The 16121-nt window shown below is 42.0% G+C and overlaps 1 protein-coding gene across 1 annotated transcript; it reads right to left on the bottom strand.

Annotated features, from left to right (window-relative positions):
- Positions 1 to 2045: 2045 nt before the first annotated feature.
- On the bottom strand, positions 2046 to 15766 carry Mss51 (MSS51 mitochondrial translational activator). Its single transcript, XM_036200005.1, has 7 exons — positions 15499 to 15766; positions 6655 to 6897; positions 6255 to 6410; positions 5582 to 5706; positions 4609 to 5175; positions 2717 to 2810; positions 2046 to 2400 (listed from the first exon to the last, which is right to left on the bottom strand). Exons 2-7 carry the CDS (start codon positions 6870 to 6872, stop codon positions 2142 to 2144), a joined length of 1419 nt encoding a protein of 472 aa, XP_036055898.1. The 5' UTR covers positions 6873 to 6897; positions 15499 to 15766; the 3' UTR covers positions 2046 to 2141.
- Between the last annotated feature and the right edge of the window lie 355 nt (positions 15767 to 16121).

Genomic DNA, 16121 nt, shown 5'->3' with positions numbered 1-16121 from the left:
ATGATATCTGAAACATAAAATTTAAAATAAGATAATCTAACTTTTCTGTTTTTATTTGTTGTGTTACAGCTCTGAGGGAAAGGTATGCTGGCAGCTGGGAGCCAAGGAATACCACAAAGTCACATTGCACAACAAATCTCACATAAGAGATTTAATGGGAAAGGCACAGGAGGAGGTGTGAGCAGCAGTTAACTGAGCAGAAGGCAGGATTTATATAAGGTTTCTCGGGGGTGGGGTGGGGTCCAGGAGCTATCCAGGGTGGCCTGGAATTGGGGGGATTATATGGCCCGATCTAGGGGCAAGCTCAGGGATTGTTGGAATTTTGTGGCTGATCTTGGGCATTTTTTTCTGTAGGGTGGGACCTGGCCACTCCCCCTCATCCAGGGGCTGAGAAGGCCATTACAGGCCTGCTGCTAGAGTAGTCTTGAGGGTGGAGGCTGGTTGCTGGGGATCTCCAGGGGTGGCAGGGCCTACAGGGGGAGTCTGTGTGGGTGCAGAGAAAGCCGATCCCCCCTCACCCGGCTGCCCAAGTCAGCACGAATAGCCAACATTTGTGCCTCTGGTATAATAATCTAAGAAAACATACAAGTTTATGAAGATTTACTCTTGTATTTTCTTTTACACATGTAAGTTCTTTAGATCTGTGAACCATTTTAAGGAATGTCTGAGGCTAGGTCTTCATATAGCTGAGGCTGGCCTCAGACTTGCAATGCCACCGTGAGCTTGAACTGATTCTTCTGCCTCTGCCTCCTGAGGACTGGGTCTTCTCGTCGTTAGCCCTGCTGCTGTACAGCCTGGAGAGCCTCCAATTCCTGAACCTCCTGCCATACCTGCCTTGTCCTGGAATTATAGGCACATTCCACAACTCAGCTTGAATTCATTTTATATCACACGAATTGGGGCTCCAACTTTTTCTTTTGCATGTGGCTGTCCAATTATCCCAGCAACTTTTGTTGAAAAGTCTGTTCTTCAGCCTGTCCTATAGAGCTCTCCCTGCCTCTGCCAACCTGGTCTACAGAGTGAGTTCCAGGACAGCCAAGGCCATACAGAGAAACCTGTCTCAAAAAACAAAAGCAACAAAAAAGAGTCCATATGTCTGTTGGGGGAAACAAAGTTATGGTCATGGCAAGGCTCTAAGAATGAACGGCTGTGGATTTCCTAATCCTGGGAATGATAAGGACAGGATGCAGTCCAAACAGATATCTGATGCTAATCATTCCCTTGGCAGGAAAGAGTCCTCTAATGTTAAGGTCTTTGTTCAGGTGAGTCATATTTGACTGCAAACAGAAAACAAGTGACTTAGGAAGCCCCAACATACCCAGGTGCAGTGGCAAACGCATACATAGTTCCAGCTTTGTTGGAGGCTGTGGCAAAAGCAGTGAGACACACACACACACACACAGGTGTGTGCATGTGCCTACTATAGCTAACGTTTAGATATGTTAAATCAAACTTGTACAGGCCTGTAACCCCCCCTTGTGAGGCTGAGGCAGGTGTTGGTAAATTCAAGGCCAGCCTTGGCTACTCAAACAATTACAAAAGAAGGCTAGGAATGTAACTCAGTGTGGTGGTATTATGTTCCCTGAAATATTGTGCATGCTAATAAACTTATCTGCGGTCAGAGAACAGGATGGCCACAATATTAAACACAGAGGTTAGGCAGTGGTGGCGCACGCCTTTAATCCCAGGGAGTGATGGCAGAAAGAGAAAGATATATAAGGCGTGAAGACCAGAAACTAGAAGCATTTTGGCTGGTTAAGAATTCAGGCTTTCGAGCAGCAGTTCAGCAGAGAGCCATTGGTATGAAGACACAGAAGTTTCCAGTCTGAGGAAACAGGATCAGCTGAGGAACTGGCAAGGTGAGGTAACTGTGGCTTGTTCTGTTTCTCTGATCTTCCAGCATTCACTCCAATAACTGGCCTCAGGTTTGATTTATTAATAAGAACTGTTAAGATTCCTGCTACAACTCAGTGGTAAACAAAGCCTTGGGTTCGATTACTAGGACCAGGGAAAAACCAGAAAGGAGTCATGTCATACTGAGTTCTCATTGGTTTAGAATCTTTTCTTGGACTATGAATAAAATTCAGTAGGTTTCAAAGCTGGCAACAACTGGACATCAACAGGGTGATTTGATTAAGCTTCTATTTTCCAGGTATTCGGGTAGGATTTGGTTCAAATGTTGAAAAATCATCTGCTTTTTCTTGTAATTGCTTCTTATCTAGTTGGCAGGAGGAACTTCCAAGAAACATGATGTAGTAGGCACTGCTGTATACTGGCTGCTTATTGGGGTTAGAATAGACCTGTTCAGGTTTGAGGGATGTGAAAGGATTAGCTCCACAAGCAATGATGTGTGTATCCAAGTTCACCAAAATCTGCAAAGAGGCTTCCAATTCCTGTTGGCTGGGAAGAGAGAAGGAAAATCTCTCTAGTAATTATAAGGGAGTATAAATTGCTCAAGTGCATGGCAATTCATGATCAATCCCAAAAATTTTCTAAAGATGTACTAGGGAAGGGTTATCTCCTCCACCCCTCAAGTGTCTCACCAAATTTCAGATTATGTAATAAAGGATTGTTCCCAGAAATTTGTTTTAGAGCCACATGCAAGAAGGAAGAACACCTTCCTAAGACAGATGGGCAAGGGGAATCAAAATGGGTTCATCTGTGTATAGGAAAAAGTGAGTCAGGAAAAGGTCACAAATAGAAATAGGTAAAAAACCTGTAAACAGTAATCAATGTTGGGATCGCATAGTCACGAAGTAGCAGCAGGGTAGGGAGCCAAGCTTCCATCAAGACTGGGGAGGCATGGAAACCTGAAGAACAATAATGGGAATGTGAAGAGATGGGAGGAAGGCTGAAGTATAGCCCAAGAGCATGACAGTCCTTTGATTTTATCTACTCAACCCTCATGGTGTTCATCCCCAGTTCTTACCATCATGAACTACCCAAGTTCTTCAATAAAAGATTGTGAACCAAGATAGTATGTATGGGAAATGATCAACCAAGTTTGTCATTATACTGTATTTAATGAAGATCAAAAGAAATGAATTAAGACCAAATGAAAACAGATCTAAGGTGTCATGGCTAGTTTAATGTCAACTTGACACAAGCTAGAGTCATCTGAAAAGAGGGGACCTCAACTGAGAAAATGCCTCCATAAGATCAGGCTGGGGCTGGAGAGATGGCTCAGAGGTTAAGAGCACTGGCTGCTCTTCCGGAGGTCCTGAGTTCAATTCCCAGCACCTACATGGTGGTCAACAACCATCTACAATGAGATCTGGTACCCTCTTCTGGCCTGCAGGCATACATGCAGGCAGAACACTGTATACATAATAAATAAATAAATCTAAAAAAAAAAAATCAGGCTGTAAGGCATTTTCTTAATTAGTGGTTGATGGGGGAAGGCTCAGCCCATTGTTGGTGGGGCTATCCCTGGGTGGGTGGTCATAGGTTCTATAAAAAGCAGGCGGATATAGGCTGTAGATGATGGCCCAACACTGCGGAGAAACCTTGGGTGACTGTCCAGGCAGCTGGCTGTTTCTGTCAACTCACTTTTTCACTTTTTTTTTTTTTTTTGGAAGCTGTTTGTGTGCACTTCCTGTTTTTATTTTTGTTAGGAAATATTTCCTTCTTGGGTCTCTGAGGAAGTTGAAGATTAGATAGTTACAGTTAAAGTTTAGATAGTTATAGTTTTCCTTGTTAAGAATTTTAGAGAGGGAGGGGGAACTGGGGTTGATATGTAAAATGAAAATATTTTAATAAATAAATATATCTAAATACAAAAAAAAAAAAGAATTTTTGAAAAGAAACTCACTAAAGAGTAAGTGTATAAATTTGAAAGACGTTATAAGATAGTACTGTTAGTAATATAAGTTAGGATAGAAAGTGAATCAGGTACATTTTGGACTTACCAAAATAGGATAGATAATGGAATTATTTTCTCTGAATTTGTGAAATGCAAATGGACTAGTCATTGTTTAGGTATTTATTACTTGTATATATGATATATAATTATTGTACTTTTGTATACAGTTTTTCTTATATTTAAAAAAAAAAAGGGTTGGGGATTTAGCTCAGTGGTAGAGCACTTGCCTAGCAAGCGCAAGGCCCTGGGTTTGATCCTCAGCTCCAAAAAAAAAAAAGAAAGAAAGAAAGCAGGCTGAGCAAGCCTTGGAGAGCAAGCCAGTAAGCAACACCCTCTCATAGCCTCTGCATCAGCTCCTGCCTCCTGCCCTGCTTCAATCTTTTTTTTTTTTTTAGGTTTGTTATTATTATTATTATTATTATTATTTTTGGTTTTTCGAGACAGGGTTTCTCTGAGTAGTTTTGGTGCCTGTCCTGGATCTCGCTCTGTAAACCAGGCTGGCCTTGACTCACAGAGATCTACCTGGCTCTGCCTCCCAATTATGTGCCACCACCACCTGGCTGCCTGCTTGAATTTCTGTTCTGACTTCCTTCAGTGATAGATGTATAAGCCGAATAAACTCTTTCCTCCCCAATTTTCTTTTGGTCATAGTGTTTCATCACAGCAACAGAAACCCTAACTAAAACATACTAAGTGCAGGGTGGAGAATTATCAGCTCCTCAGTATTTCTCTGAATCAGCTCTTACCTGGATGGAATGCAGCCACCAAATCTGGATGGGCTAGATTCCTAGTCTCTATCTGCTCTTCCCAGAAGTCATGATACAGAGCCTTGTAGCCACTAAGCTGAATTGTTCCAGGCTCCAGGGGCATAGGCGAAGAACTCTGTAAAAGGTTAGTGCCCACATCCACACCCACCATGATTACATGGAGGCCAAGGTGCTCAGGAAACATGTAGCCAAGCTCATCATAATCTCCAGAACGAATGAGAAACGTCTCCACATGGGAAGCACCAACTACATGCAATGTGCTTCCGCCAGTCTTCCCAACATCTGTGGCCAGAGTCCGAAGCCCTAGGCCCAGGGTCAAAGGCCGTGATAAAACATCTGTCATCAACCGCTTCAAAGAGCTGTGCAGAACATCTGGTTCTGGTCGTGGCCTTCCTAGATTGGCCCAAAGCATGGTCATAGCATGGCTATCTACAACAGCATTCAGTGTAGCCTCTAGCTGTAAACCCCTCATAGAAAACCAGGCATCCCAATCCTGTATCTCTTCCGCCGGCCATGGCCAAGGTCCTGAGGGCAGGACAAAATCACCTGTAGGGCAGAAGGAGAAAGTGAACAGGGCTGGAAAGAAGAGGGCACACTGTTTTTGGAAAGGACCTAAGTTCAGTTCCCAGCAGCCAAATTGAGGGGCTCACAACTGTCTGTAATTCCAACTCTAGGGGATTCCATGCCTTCTTCCAGCCTTGAGGGGTACTGCACTCGTGCACAAACCCATACTCAAATACCCATAATTTAAAAAATAAACAGCAAATCCTTCCTTGGCTTCAAAATTCCCTCCTCAATATTTCATATTTATTCTGCCAATCAGTAACTACAAGTATCCCCATTTTTTGCCACAGTTTCTTATTTTTCCCTTAAAACAACATGCTTTTATTTTTTTTCTAACTACAACCAACAATTATCACTAAGATACAGTTTTCTAATATCCCTACTCTACCTGTAACCAGAAGCCATTCCATGACGCGATCCACAGCCACAAGACGGAGCACTTGACAAACCTTCCTATGTGCTGGCCAATCTGACCTCTGACACTCTGTATCACAGTAATAGACATTTCTGCATCTGTGAGAATGAACCAAAGAAACACACCCCTGTATCAGACAGGTGACTGCATGTGTTCAGGGAAGGAGACCGGATACCTGCACCTTCAAAGAAAGGCCAATGCACAGGTGAGGATGGTGTGGAGAAAAATGACAGGTAGCAATGCCAATGTGGGAGCCACATTGGCAGGTGAAGCAACAGGGGTTAGGAATGCAGTTCTCAGACAGAGTGCTGCCCCATCTCCACCTGTCTAAAACTTAGGTTTTTCACTTCTTTCAGGGAAAAAAAAAAGACCGTTGATGCTTTCTCTTAACAGGTGTGACTGACCACCTCAACCTTCTCAGAACAAATGTGTATTCAGGAAGGAAGTGGGAAGAGTGTCTGCTATTTCATCTCCCACAATACCAAAAATAAACAGGATAAAAACTGGGACAACACAAAATGAGGAAATATTAATTCTGAAAGCAAACCAAACACAAACAAACAACCCTTAGGGTTGTTCCTCTTAGAAGGAGGACTTAGTATAGGGTTATTTCTGAATGTTCCCCCACTAGCACCCCACAAGTCACCTCTTACAGTGTCGGAGAACCTTGTGGTCTGAAAGGTCAAAAGGGAGTGCTTTACAGGAAGCACAGAATCGGAACGTGTCCTCCATCCTCTGGAACATTTCTTGTGGACACCGAAATCCAAAGCTGGATACTGGGGTTCCCCCGTCTACCACCAACCTGTAGAGATAGTACGAAAGGCAACAGGGAAGAGCATCTCCCCAAGCTCTTCTGCATCTTCTCCACTTTGTATGGACTTTTATATAATCTAAAATGTATCCCACTCCCATTTTTCTTAAGCACTTATGTCTCTTCTATACTAATACAGCTGACAAAGGTCAGAATGAGAAATTCCAATGACACTCTCCCATCTTCTGATATGCCGGCACCAGACACTGAGCCCTTCCACAGACTGGTCACTCACTTATATTCCTCGTAGCTCTTCATGTTCAGCTTTTGAAGGATCAACTGGGACAGACCTGGTACATTATTGTCCAAGGAAGTAAAGCCAAGTGCGTCAATGCTAGGGTCAGGTTTTGAGAAGGTTGGGGGTTCTGGAGACACTTCTGTGGGTGGGATTACAACCATAGGAGTCACTGGTGGGGGTTTCTTGTGCTTTCGCCGCTGTGAACGTGGAGCCATGTCCAAAGAACTTGGGGATCAGTTGCTAAACAGGAATTTGATAAAATAAACACATGTTTTCAGATGCCTGGCCTTTTACTTCACACAAGTCTCTGAGGCCTGGCTAAGAGAAAATTTATTAGTTATGGATTACTTACTGCTATAAGCAGTTACAAAAAATAGAGGAGACCACTGGGCACATGGTGGCTCACTTCTATAATACTAGTATTCCGTAAGCTAAGGAATACACAGAGTGTTCCAGGTCAGCTTGGGCTGCATAGCAAGACCCCCTCTCAAACAAAAATGAAAACAAAAACATGAGAATTACATACAATATACTTTATGCATGTGTGTGATATATGAAGCTCTATATACAGGTAAATAAATGTACAAAGTAAGGAATTACAAAACCCTTAAAGAAGCAGTGGGTAGGAACTGGGTTGATCAAAATAGCCCCTAGACTTGTCTATGTTTGACTTTCGGGGGAAGTGGGAGGGCACAGGTCATATAGACCAGGATGGTCCTGAACTCATTATGTTGCTGAGGATGACATTGAATTCATGATCCTCTAGCTCCATTTCTCAAGTGCTAGGACCACATCTGTGAATACTATATAAGCACTATATCATGTGAACTACATCCCTAGTCTCTTTTTTAGAAATAATGTCTTAATGTAGTGGATAACTTGTCTATCTATGACCTTGGAGCACCACCACTAGAGATATAGCAGGTTAACTGTCCTGTCTACCTTGAATTACCTGCCCCAGGGTATGGCTCAGGCTACCCTTAAGACCTGAGACACATGTAAGCCACTCTCTTATCTCCCTCGTGGGCTTGGATGTTGAGACAGACCCAGGCAGAAGAACAGTGTTGGACTGTACCACAGATTTCCAGGACCCTATGATAAATCTCCCATGCTGTAGTGAGTCTTCCTCCCTAATAAATTCCTTTACCCTTTAAACAGACTCTGGACTTCTCATAATATATTAATATATTAAACACATAGAATCTTTTGTAATTTGTTTTGAAGCAGATTCTTATGTAGCCCAGCTGTGTGCCACCTATCTGTCTCAGCACACAGACTGCTAAATTAACTTTAAAAAGAATAAAAAGCAACACAAGTTTTTGGGTATCCAAAGTTAGCAGTAGATGGAAAACTGGCTAACCTCACCTAGTTTGGAGACAAGCTATAAATTGTTGGCATCAGCCCGTTCTGCTGGCTCTCCTCTCCACGTGTAATGCTCTGGCTGCCCTGGCACACTGTCTGTCCTTCGCTGAGCTCCTTTTAAACTAGTGCTGTGGATCTAGTCACCATCATGATCATCCACTAGGACCTCATCAGCCATGACAAGCTGTTCTATGACACAGGAGTAGAGGGCAAGATGGTCAGCGGGATAAAAGGTAAACACTGTGGTGGCACACGCCTTTAATCCCAGCACTTGGGAGGCAGAGCCAGGTGGATCTCTTGTGAGCTCAAGGCCAGCCTGGGCTACAGAGCAAGATCCAGGACAGGCACCAAAACTACACAGAGAAACCCTGTCTTGAAAAACCTTAAAAAAAAAAAAAAAAAAGGTAACACTGAAGGTCCAAAAGAAAGGTATTTAAAGCCCTGTAATCACTGGTGCTGACAGTGATGAACCAGCTTCATCTAGAGTCTACAAGAAGTACATCAAAGACTATATGAAATCACTCAAAAGCAAGTAAGATGAACAGAGACCAGAAACTGTAAAATCTTTATGACAGGGATGCAGAATAGTTAAGCATATCTAGGCTAACTTAAGTAATTACCAGTTTTTTACTGGGAACATATGAATCAAAATGACGTGGTTTCAGTCCTAACATAAAGATGGTGTAACTCTAGATAGGATTTTCTTTAATGATGGTTTAAAAATAGAAAATGTTAACTGGGATCTGTTGCCTGCCATAATATCTGGCTGATGCTTGTCCTCCAAACAATACCATTACTTAAGATAAATGGGACTAATATTATCTTGAACTTTTTTTTTTTTTTAAAGATTCATTTATTTATTGTGTATACAATGTTCTGCCTGCATATATGGCTGCAGGCCAGAAGAGGGCACCATGTGGTTGCTGGGTATTGAACTCAGGACCTTTGGAAGAACAGTCAGTGCTCTTAACCTCCAGCCCCATCTTGAACTTTTAAAGAACTTATTTTACATGTCTGTGTATAGATGTAGATACATGCATACTGCAATGTGTATGTGGAATGTCAAGAACAACTTGTGGAGTCTTTTCTGGACTTCCACCTCATTGAGGCAGGATCTCTCGTTATGGGCCTCACTGTGCCCTCCAGGCTAGGGGGCCCACAATTGTTCAGGCAGTTCTCCTGTCACTACCTCCCATCCTGGCCTAAAAGCAAGGAACTATGGATGTGTGATTGGGCTTTTTTTTTTTTTTTTGGTGGTGGTGGTGGAGGGTTCTCTGTGTAGTTTTAGCGCCTGTCCTGGATCTCTCTCTGTAGTCCAGGCTGGCCTCGAACTCACAGAGATCTGCCTGGCTCTGCCTCCTGAGTGCTGGGATTAAAGACGTCTGCCACTGCCACTTGGCCCATGATTGGGCTTTTCACTTGGATTCCAGGGTTAAGATTCTGGTCATTAAGCTTGCTGGGCAAGCACTTTTACTCACTGAGCCACTTCAACCCTTGGCTGAAGTTTCTTTAGAAGATTTATTTTTATGTTTGTGTTTTTCCTGCACATTTGTGTTGTGTGCATGCCAGGTGTTGAGGAGACCAGAATAGGGCATCAGATCCTTAGAACTGTAGTTACAGACAGTTGTGAGCTACCATGTAGGTGCTGAGAACCAAACTGAGGTCCTCTGGAAGAACAGCAGGTAAGTGTTGCTGAGCATCTCTCCACCTGCTTTTTTAAAAAAAACAACCATAATTTATTTGGAGTAGAGGCATTGGTTTTGTATTTCATGCTGTTTTTAATTTAATTTTATTTTTTAAAGAAAAAACAGTGTGCCCACCAAGGTGGCTCAGTAAGTAGAGATGCTTGCTGTCAAGGTTGACAACTGGAATTTGACCCTGGGAACCCATGTGATCAAAGTAAAATTAATTTCTGGAAGGTGTTCTCTGACTTCTGTGCATATACATACATGTACATGCATAGGCACACACATAAATAAATGTAATTAAAAACAATTTTTTCAAAGAACAAAGTAGTACTACATGCATAATAATCCCAGAACCCAGGAAGCAAAGACAGACAGATCTCTGTGAATTTGAGGCCAGCCTGGTCTATACAGCAAGCTACAGGACAGTTAGGACTACACAATGAGATTCTGTCCCAACAGCAACAACAAAACCAAACTTATAAGTTAACCAAAAATAAAGTGCATTAAATTTGCTTAAAAAATTGTAAGCAATAAACTTAAGAAATATACAGTAAGTGCAATACAAAATGAGCACCAGAAAGGCAAAAATATAGTAAAAGCAGAGGCTAGAGAGATTACTTGGTGGTTAAGATCACTGACTGCTCTTTCAGAACCCACATGGCAGGTCACAACTGTCTGTAACTCCAAAGGATCCAGCACCTTCATCCAAAGGCACAACATGCAGGCAAAACATCAATGCACATGAAATAAAAATAAATCATATGTGTACGTGTGTGTGTGTGTGTGTGTGTGTGTGTGTGTGTGTGTGTGTGTGTATTTGCTTACTTCAGCAGGACACATACTAAAATTGGAATGGTAAATGCTAATTTAAAAATGACTTTACCGCCTGGAGGTGGTGGCGCACGCCTTTAATCCCAGCACTCCGGGAGGCAGAGGCAGGCGGATCTCTGTTAGTTCAAGGCCAGCCTGGTCTACAGAGTGAGTTCCAGGATAGGCTCCAAAGCTACACAGAGAAACCCTGTCTCAAAAAAACAAAACAACAACAAAAAAAAAATAGGCAAATTATATTTAAGTTGATGTCGAAGCCCTACAGATGAAGACAATACATATGTGGGATACAAGACATATAGTACTGATTAGGAATCTCTCTGCCGGCTAGCTTTCATAGTCCCAGGGGTGCTTTGTGGTCTGTGGGGGGAGAAAAACATCAATGGCCTTACCCAGTGCTAGGCTCTAATTGCTAAAATTACAAGATGTGCTCACTCAAGGTAAAATGATGGCATGGCCATTATGGAGGAACTAACTGCTTTTTGATTGTATTTGAGGCCAGCTCCACAAGAAGGAATTCATGCTTGGTACTGTAAACCTGGTCAAAAGCCTGAGTGGGCAATTCATAGAGTCTAGGGAAACCTAGTATTGCTATTTTGCTAAATTCCCACGTTGTCAAACTGTTTTCTAATGTTTTCATTTAGTCCCATAGATTTGTACTGCTCTGAACCCTGGTTAGAGAAACTTCACAATGCACAGTAGTTAATGGAGAAACTCATAACTGGTTTAAGTGCTAAGAATATGTGAACTTGAGTGCCCAGGCCTAAAAGGGGCAACTGTCATCTGTATCACACCCTAACCCACCAAGATTCAGGGAACACTGGATGGGGAAAGGAGTGGGAGGGGATATAAAAACTTCAAGATGAGGAGGAGTTACATAAAACTGCTGTCTTCTGGACATGACATGGTGTTGTAGTCATAAAATTATAGATTGTGGTTACCTGCACAAGATCAAAGGAAGATCAAGCTAGGCAAAATTTCAGCATATGTGGGAAGAAGTTCAGGAGGTCTGATAAGAGTGTGGTCACTGGAAGTTTACTCATGTTCCAATGGATGGCTCCACACCCAAACATATACAGGCACTACTAATTGGTCTCAATGGGTTATTTTAAAAAGAAATGAATTTGAAAGTGGGCCATGTTGTATGTGTGTGTGTGTGTGTGTGTGTGTGTGTGTGTGTATGTGTGTGCTCGCGCTCACAGAGGGTCCAGGAGAAGTTGAGGGAAAGGATGAGAGATATATCTGATCAAAATATATTATATACATGCCTAAAATTCTCAAAAATTAAAATAATGAATTAAAAAGAGAAGATATTTAAGTAGATTATTTTTCTAAAGAATATTTGCAAATGGAACATAAACAGAAGCAAAAAAATGTTCCCTGGTCATTAAGGAATTACCAATCAGAACTAGAATAAAATCTTTTCATCCCCTCATAAAGATGGCTCTCAAAAAAGAAATGAGAACAGGGGCCATGTATAGCTCTCACCTATAATCTCAGTATTTCAGAGGCAGGAGGACTGACATAAATTCTAGACCAGACCAGACTACACAGTGATTTTGAGGCTAGCCAGGAATACAGTGTCTCACAAAATGAAAACAAAGAAGGAAGGAAAAAGTAAAATAACTTAGAATTACTACATGATACTGCTGCAATTCATGGGTATGCACCTCCAAATAACTGAAAATGGTTACCTAATACATGCTTTCATATGAATGCTCACAACAACTGTTCAGTCAACAACTTGAAACAACTAAAGGTCCAATAATGGATGAATGGTGAACACACTGGAATTTATATGTAGGGAAGAAAAAAAAACGGAAAAGTAAACTTGAAGATAGATCGACAGTCATCAGGGCTAGATGGAGAGGGAACAAGGAATAACTGCCTCCGTGGAGGTGGTTTGTTTGTTTTTTAGGAATGAAAATGTTTTAGCTCTAGACAGAGAGGTTTATAACACTGTGAACATTAAAAAAAATAAATTAATTAAAGCTGGGTGGTGGTAGAGGTAGAGGCAGGCAGATCCCTGTGAGATTGAGGCCAGCCTGGTCCCAAAGTGAGTTCCAGGACAGCCAGAGTAACAGAGAAACCCTGTCTCAAAAAGCAAAAAACCAAAAACAACAAACAACAACAACAACAAAAAACAACAACAAAAAAAACTTTTTGAGGGAGTTGGGGATTTAGCTCAGTGGTAGAGCGCTTGCCTAGCAAGTACAAGGCCCTGGATTCGGTCCTCAGCTCCGGCAAAAAAAAACTTTTTGAAAGGGTTTCAAGTATCCCAAGCTGGCCTCAAACTTCCTATGGAAAGGAGAATGAATTTCAAATTTTGATTCTTCTGTGTCTATCTCCTGAGTGTTCCAATTACAAATAGACACCCCCATACTGGATTTATAAGGGATGGGAATCAAACCCAGGGCTTCATACACACCAGGCAAGCACTCTACCAACTGAGCTACATCAACAGACTACTAAATGCCATTTAATTGCTAACTTTTAATATATATATATATATATATATTTAGAGCTGAGGATCAAACCCAGGGCCTTGTGCTTGCTAGGCAAGCGTTCTACCACTGAGCTAAATCCCCAACCCCCTAACTTTTAAATTTTTAAATTTCATGTTATATGTGAATTTCTCAACTTGGAAAAAAGGGACCTAAGACATAAAGAGATCTGCAGACATGGAGAGGCTAAAGTTATTAATATCCAGGTTTACTGTCTCCAGGGACAAGGAAAGGATAAAAACACTGGCAGCAGTTGGTTCTACTGAAAACAAGGTAACAAAGTTCACATCAGGGATCATGTTTTGTTGTAAAAATGGCCTGACATTTGACTCTTTGCAATCAGATTTGTTAAAGGGATGTCTCCAGAACCATCACGGAGCTGCAAAATGTATAAAGGTGGCAAAATCCAGATATTTCCAGAATCATTCAGCTCATACCCATCTTTTAAATGCTGCTCTTATAAATCCATGGCCTGAGGTCCATGGAGGAATCAATGTCCATTTTTCTTTTGCACTCTTTCTCCTCATCCTTCCTTGTTTCCATCCACCCTTCTAGTATCTCTCCTCAACCTCGGAGTGAATGGCTTGTTTGAGTCCATAAAGGACAATAAAAGCTCATCTATTCTTTATACAACACCAGTGAGAATATGGGACCTAATGAAAACTGATGGTCCAAAGCTTTACAAGTTATGGCCCTGTATAAAGAGTATATGGGAGCACTTTCTCTTTATACTTCTGAACCCCATTTCCAAGAACTGACTTGATTATGCCTGTAATTCATCCTCCCATCATACTAGGGATCAAACCTAAGGCCTTCAAGCAACTCCCAGTCTACCTGTCTTCACACAGTTCAAGGCCCAAGCTGACCTTGAACTGTGTAAAGATGGTTATAAACTTCTGATTCTTCTGCACCCATTTGCTAGTGCCTCTAATTACAAGCATGCACTACTATACCCAGTATGTGCAGGGCTGGGGATTGAAACCAGGGCTTGATAAATGTTAGGCAAGCACTCTGAGCTATATCCAGCTCCCTGCTATCCACTTTTAATCATCATACATACTCCTATTTTAGTGTGTTCCAGAATTACTGCATTCTAAGAGAAGCATTTAAATGCTAAAACCATTCCCCAGGTGAAAGTACGTCTAACTGGACAGATGTACAGTCTTACATCCGAAAGTTTCTAATGAGCATTTTCCTGAAACTAGCCCATAACCTTTTGCCATAGTGGGAGACAATTAAGGTCAGAAAAATACTGCTTCATTTATGCATTTTCAAGGATTCCTTCCTTCAAGGGGAGATTTATGCTCAGAAATGTGTATACATAGGATATTACTAGACAGAAACCAAAGCAGCACACCAGTCCATATCCAGATGACCTATGTTATAAACATACTTGCTTTCTGACAGGAAGGTGAGAATGTAGGAATGAGAAGTTGGGTCATTAAATGTGTGTGTGTGTGTGTGTGTGTGTGTGTGTGTGTGTGTGTGTGTGTGTAACCATTTCTGAGTTTGTATACTGCAGACCTAGACCTTGGTTTTAGCTTTCCCAGAGTCCCAGGCTCCTCCAAGTTCAAGGGGTATAAACTGAGAAAAGCGAAGGAGGGAGGGAAAACACCAGAGGATATGGAAGGGTGAAACTAGAAAGAGCTGTGGTGAGCACTCAGAACTTAACCAGCATTCAGCCTATACTGTACCTATAAAAGAGATGACTTAACTTTTTCTTCTAGCCATCCTGATGACTTAGAGAAAACACCAATGAGTACAGAAATGCAAGCTGGCATCTAGATAAATTCTCATCCTTCCTCTCCAGAGTCTAACCTAAATCATTAACCCGTTCCTTAATGGCATTCTCCCGTTTTCTCCCTCCTCATTAACAAAAGTCCCATATTTCACAGAAGATACAGTTACAGTCTCACTGTCTCCAGATCAGGAGAACCCATTGTAGTTTCTTGAATCCATCAGCAAATACATCTTTTGGATGGTGGTGGGAAGACAGCGGTTAGTAGAACTGGTCACTGGGCTCCTTGAAAAGGGCAAGGGAAGGCTGCCATGACGATGAACACTTGATCCAGGGCTCAGGAAGCTGAGGCAGGCTGACCATGAGTTAGAGCCCAGACTCAAAAACCAAAGAACAAAACCCCCAAATGTGGGGAAAAGGCAGAAGGGGGAATAATACATTTAGAATATTGCTATTTTGGCCAGGCAGTAGTGGAGCACACCTTTAATCCCAGTACTCAGAGGCAGAAGCAAACAGATTTCTGAGTTCAAGCCCAGCCTGGTCTACAGAGCTAGTTCCAGGACAGCCAGAATTACAGAGAAACCCTGTCTTGAAAAACAACAAAGAATACTGCTATTCTGACCACACTAGCTGCTTAATCTGTGATTAACACTTCCTCAAATGATACTTTACAGAATTATAAAATGAACTAAGTAGACAGATTGATGGGAAAGTAACTTACCCTGCTAAGCCCTAGGCTTGCTTCCTTCTCTTTCCTCCAAGTGAAGTGAACGCTTGACCTCTTCAGCTCTAGGCTGGGTCTCACTTGCATCTGTTCCCTCATATTACTTTGTCTGCAAACTGCTGAAATGCTGGGTCTCAGTTACTTAAGTGTGCCCTGCCAACCAGACAGACAAAGCTGAATTCTCCCTAACGAGGCAAGTCAGGACCAGGACACCTGCTTGAGTTCTCTTTCTGATCTTTATTCTCTGCCAGGAGGGCTCAAGACTGTCAACACTTCCCAACTCACCAGAGCCAGGCAAACTGAGGAAAGATGAAACCAACTATTTCCTGGATGTCTCTCAAGGTAGCATTTCTTCTCCCACTTTACAGCTTCATGGGGGGAGGGGGGAATTCCCTGGGATTAAATAAGGAATTAATACTTGGCTGGAAGGACAGGCACCAGACCAAAGGAAAAGGGCAAAGGTCAGTCTAGATCCAAGATGAGTTCTCTAAACCCGATGTTCCTTTTTAGGCTAACACACTGCTCAAATAGAATTCAACAATGTCCAATCTAGGCTCAAGTACAAATATAATTACCCAAAAAAGAAAAGAGAAATCACATTTAATGGTACAAGGAACTTA

This window comes from Onychomys torridus, chromosome 9 (genome assembly GCF_903995425.1).
Source record: "Onychomys torridus chromosome 9, mOncTor1.1, whole genome shotgun sequence".
NCBI classification, from domain to species: Eukaryota; Metazoa; Chordata; class Mammalia; order Rodentia; family Cricetidae; genus Onychomys; species Onychomys torridus.
This window is presented reverse-complemented; position numbering and strand designations above follow the sequence as displayed.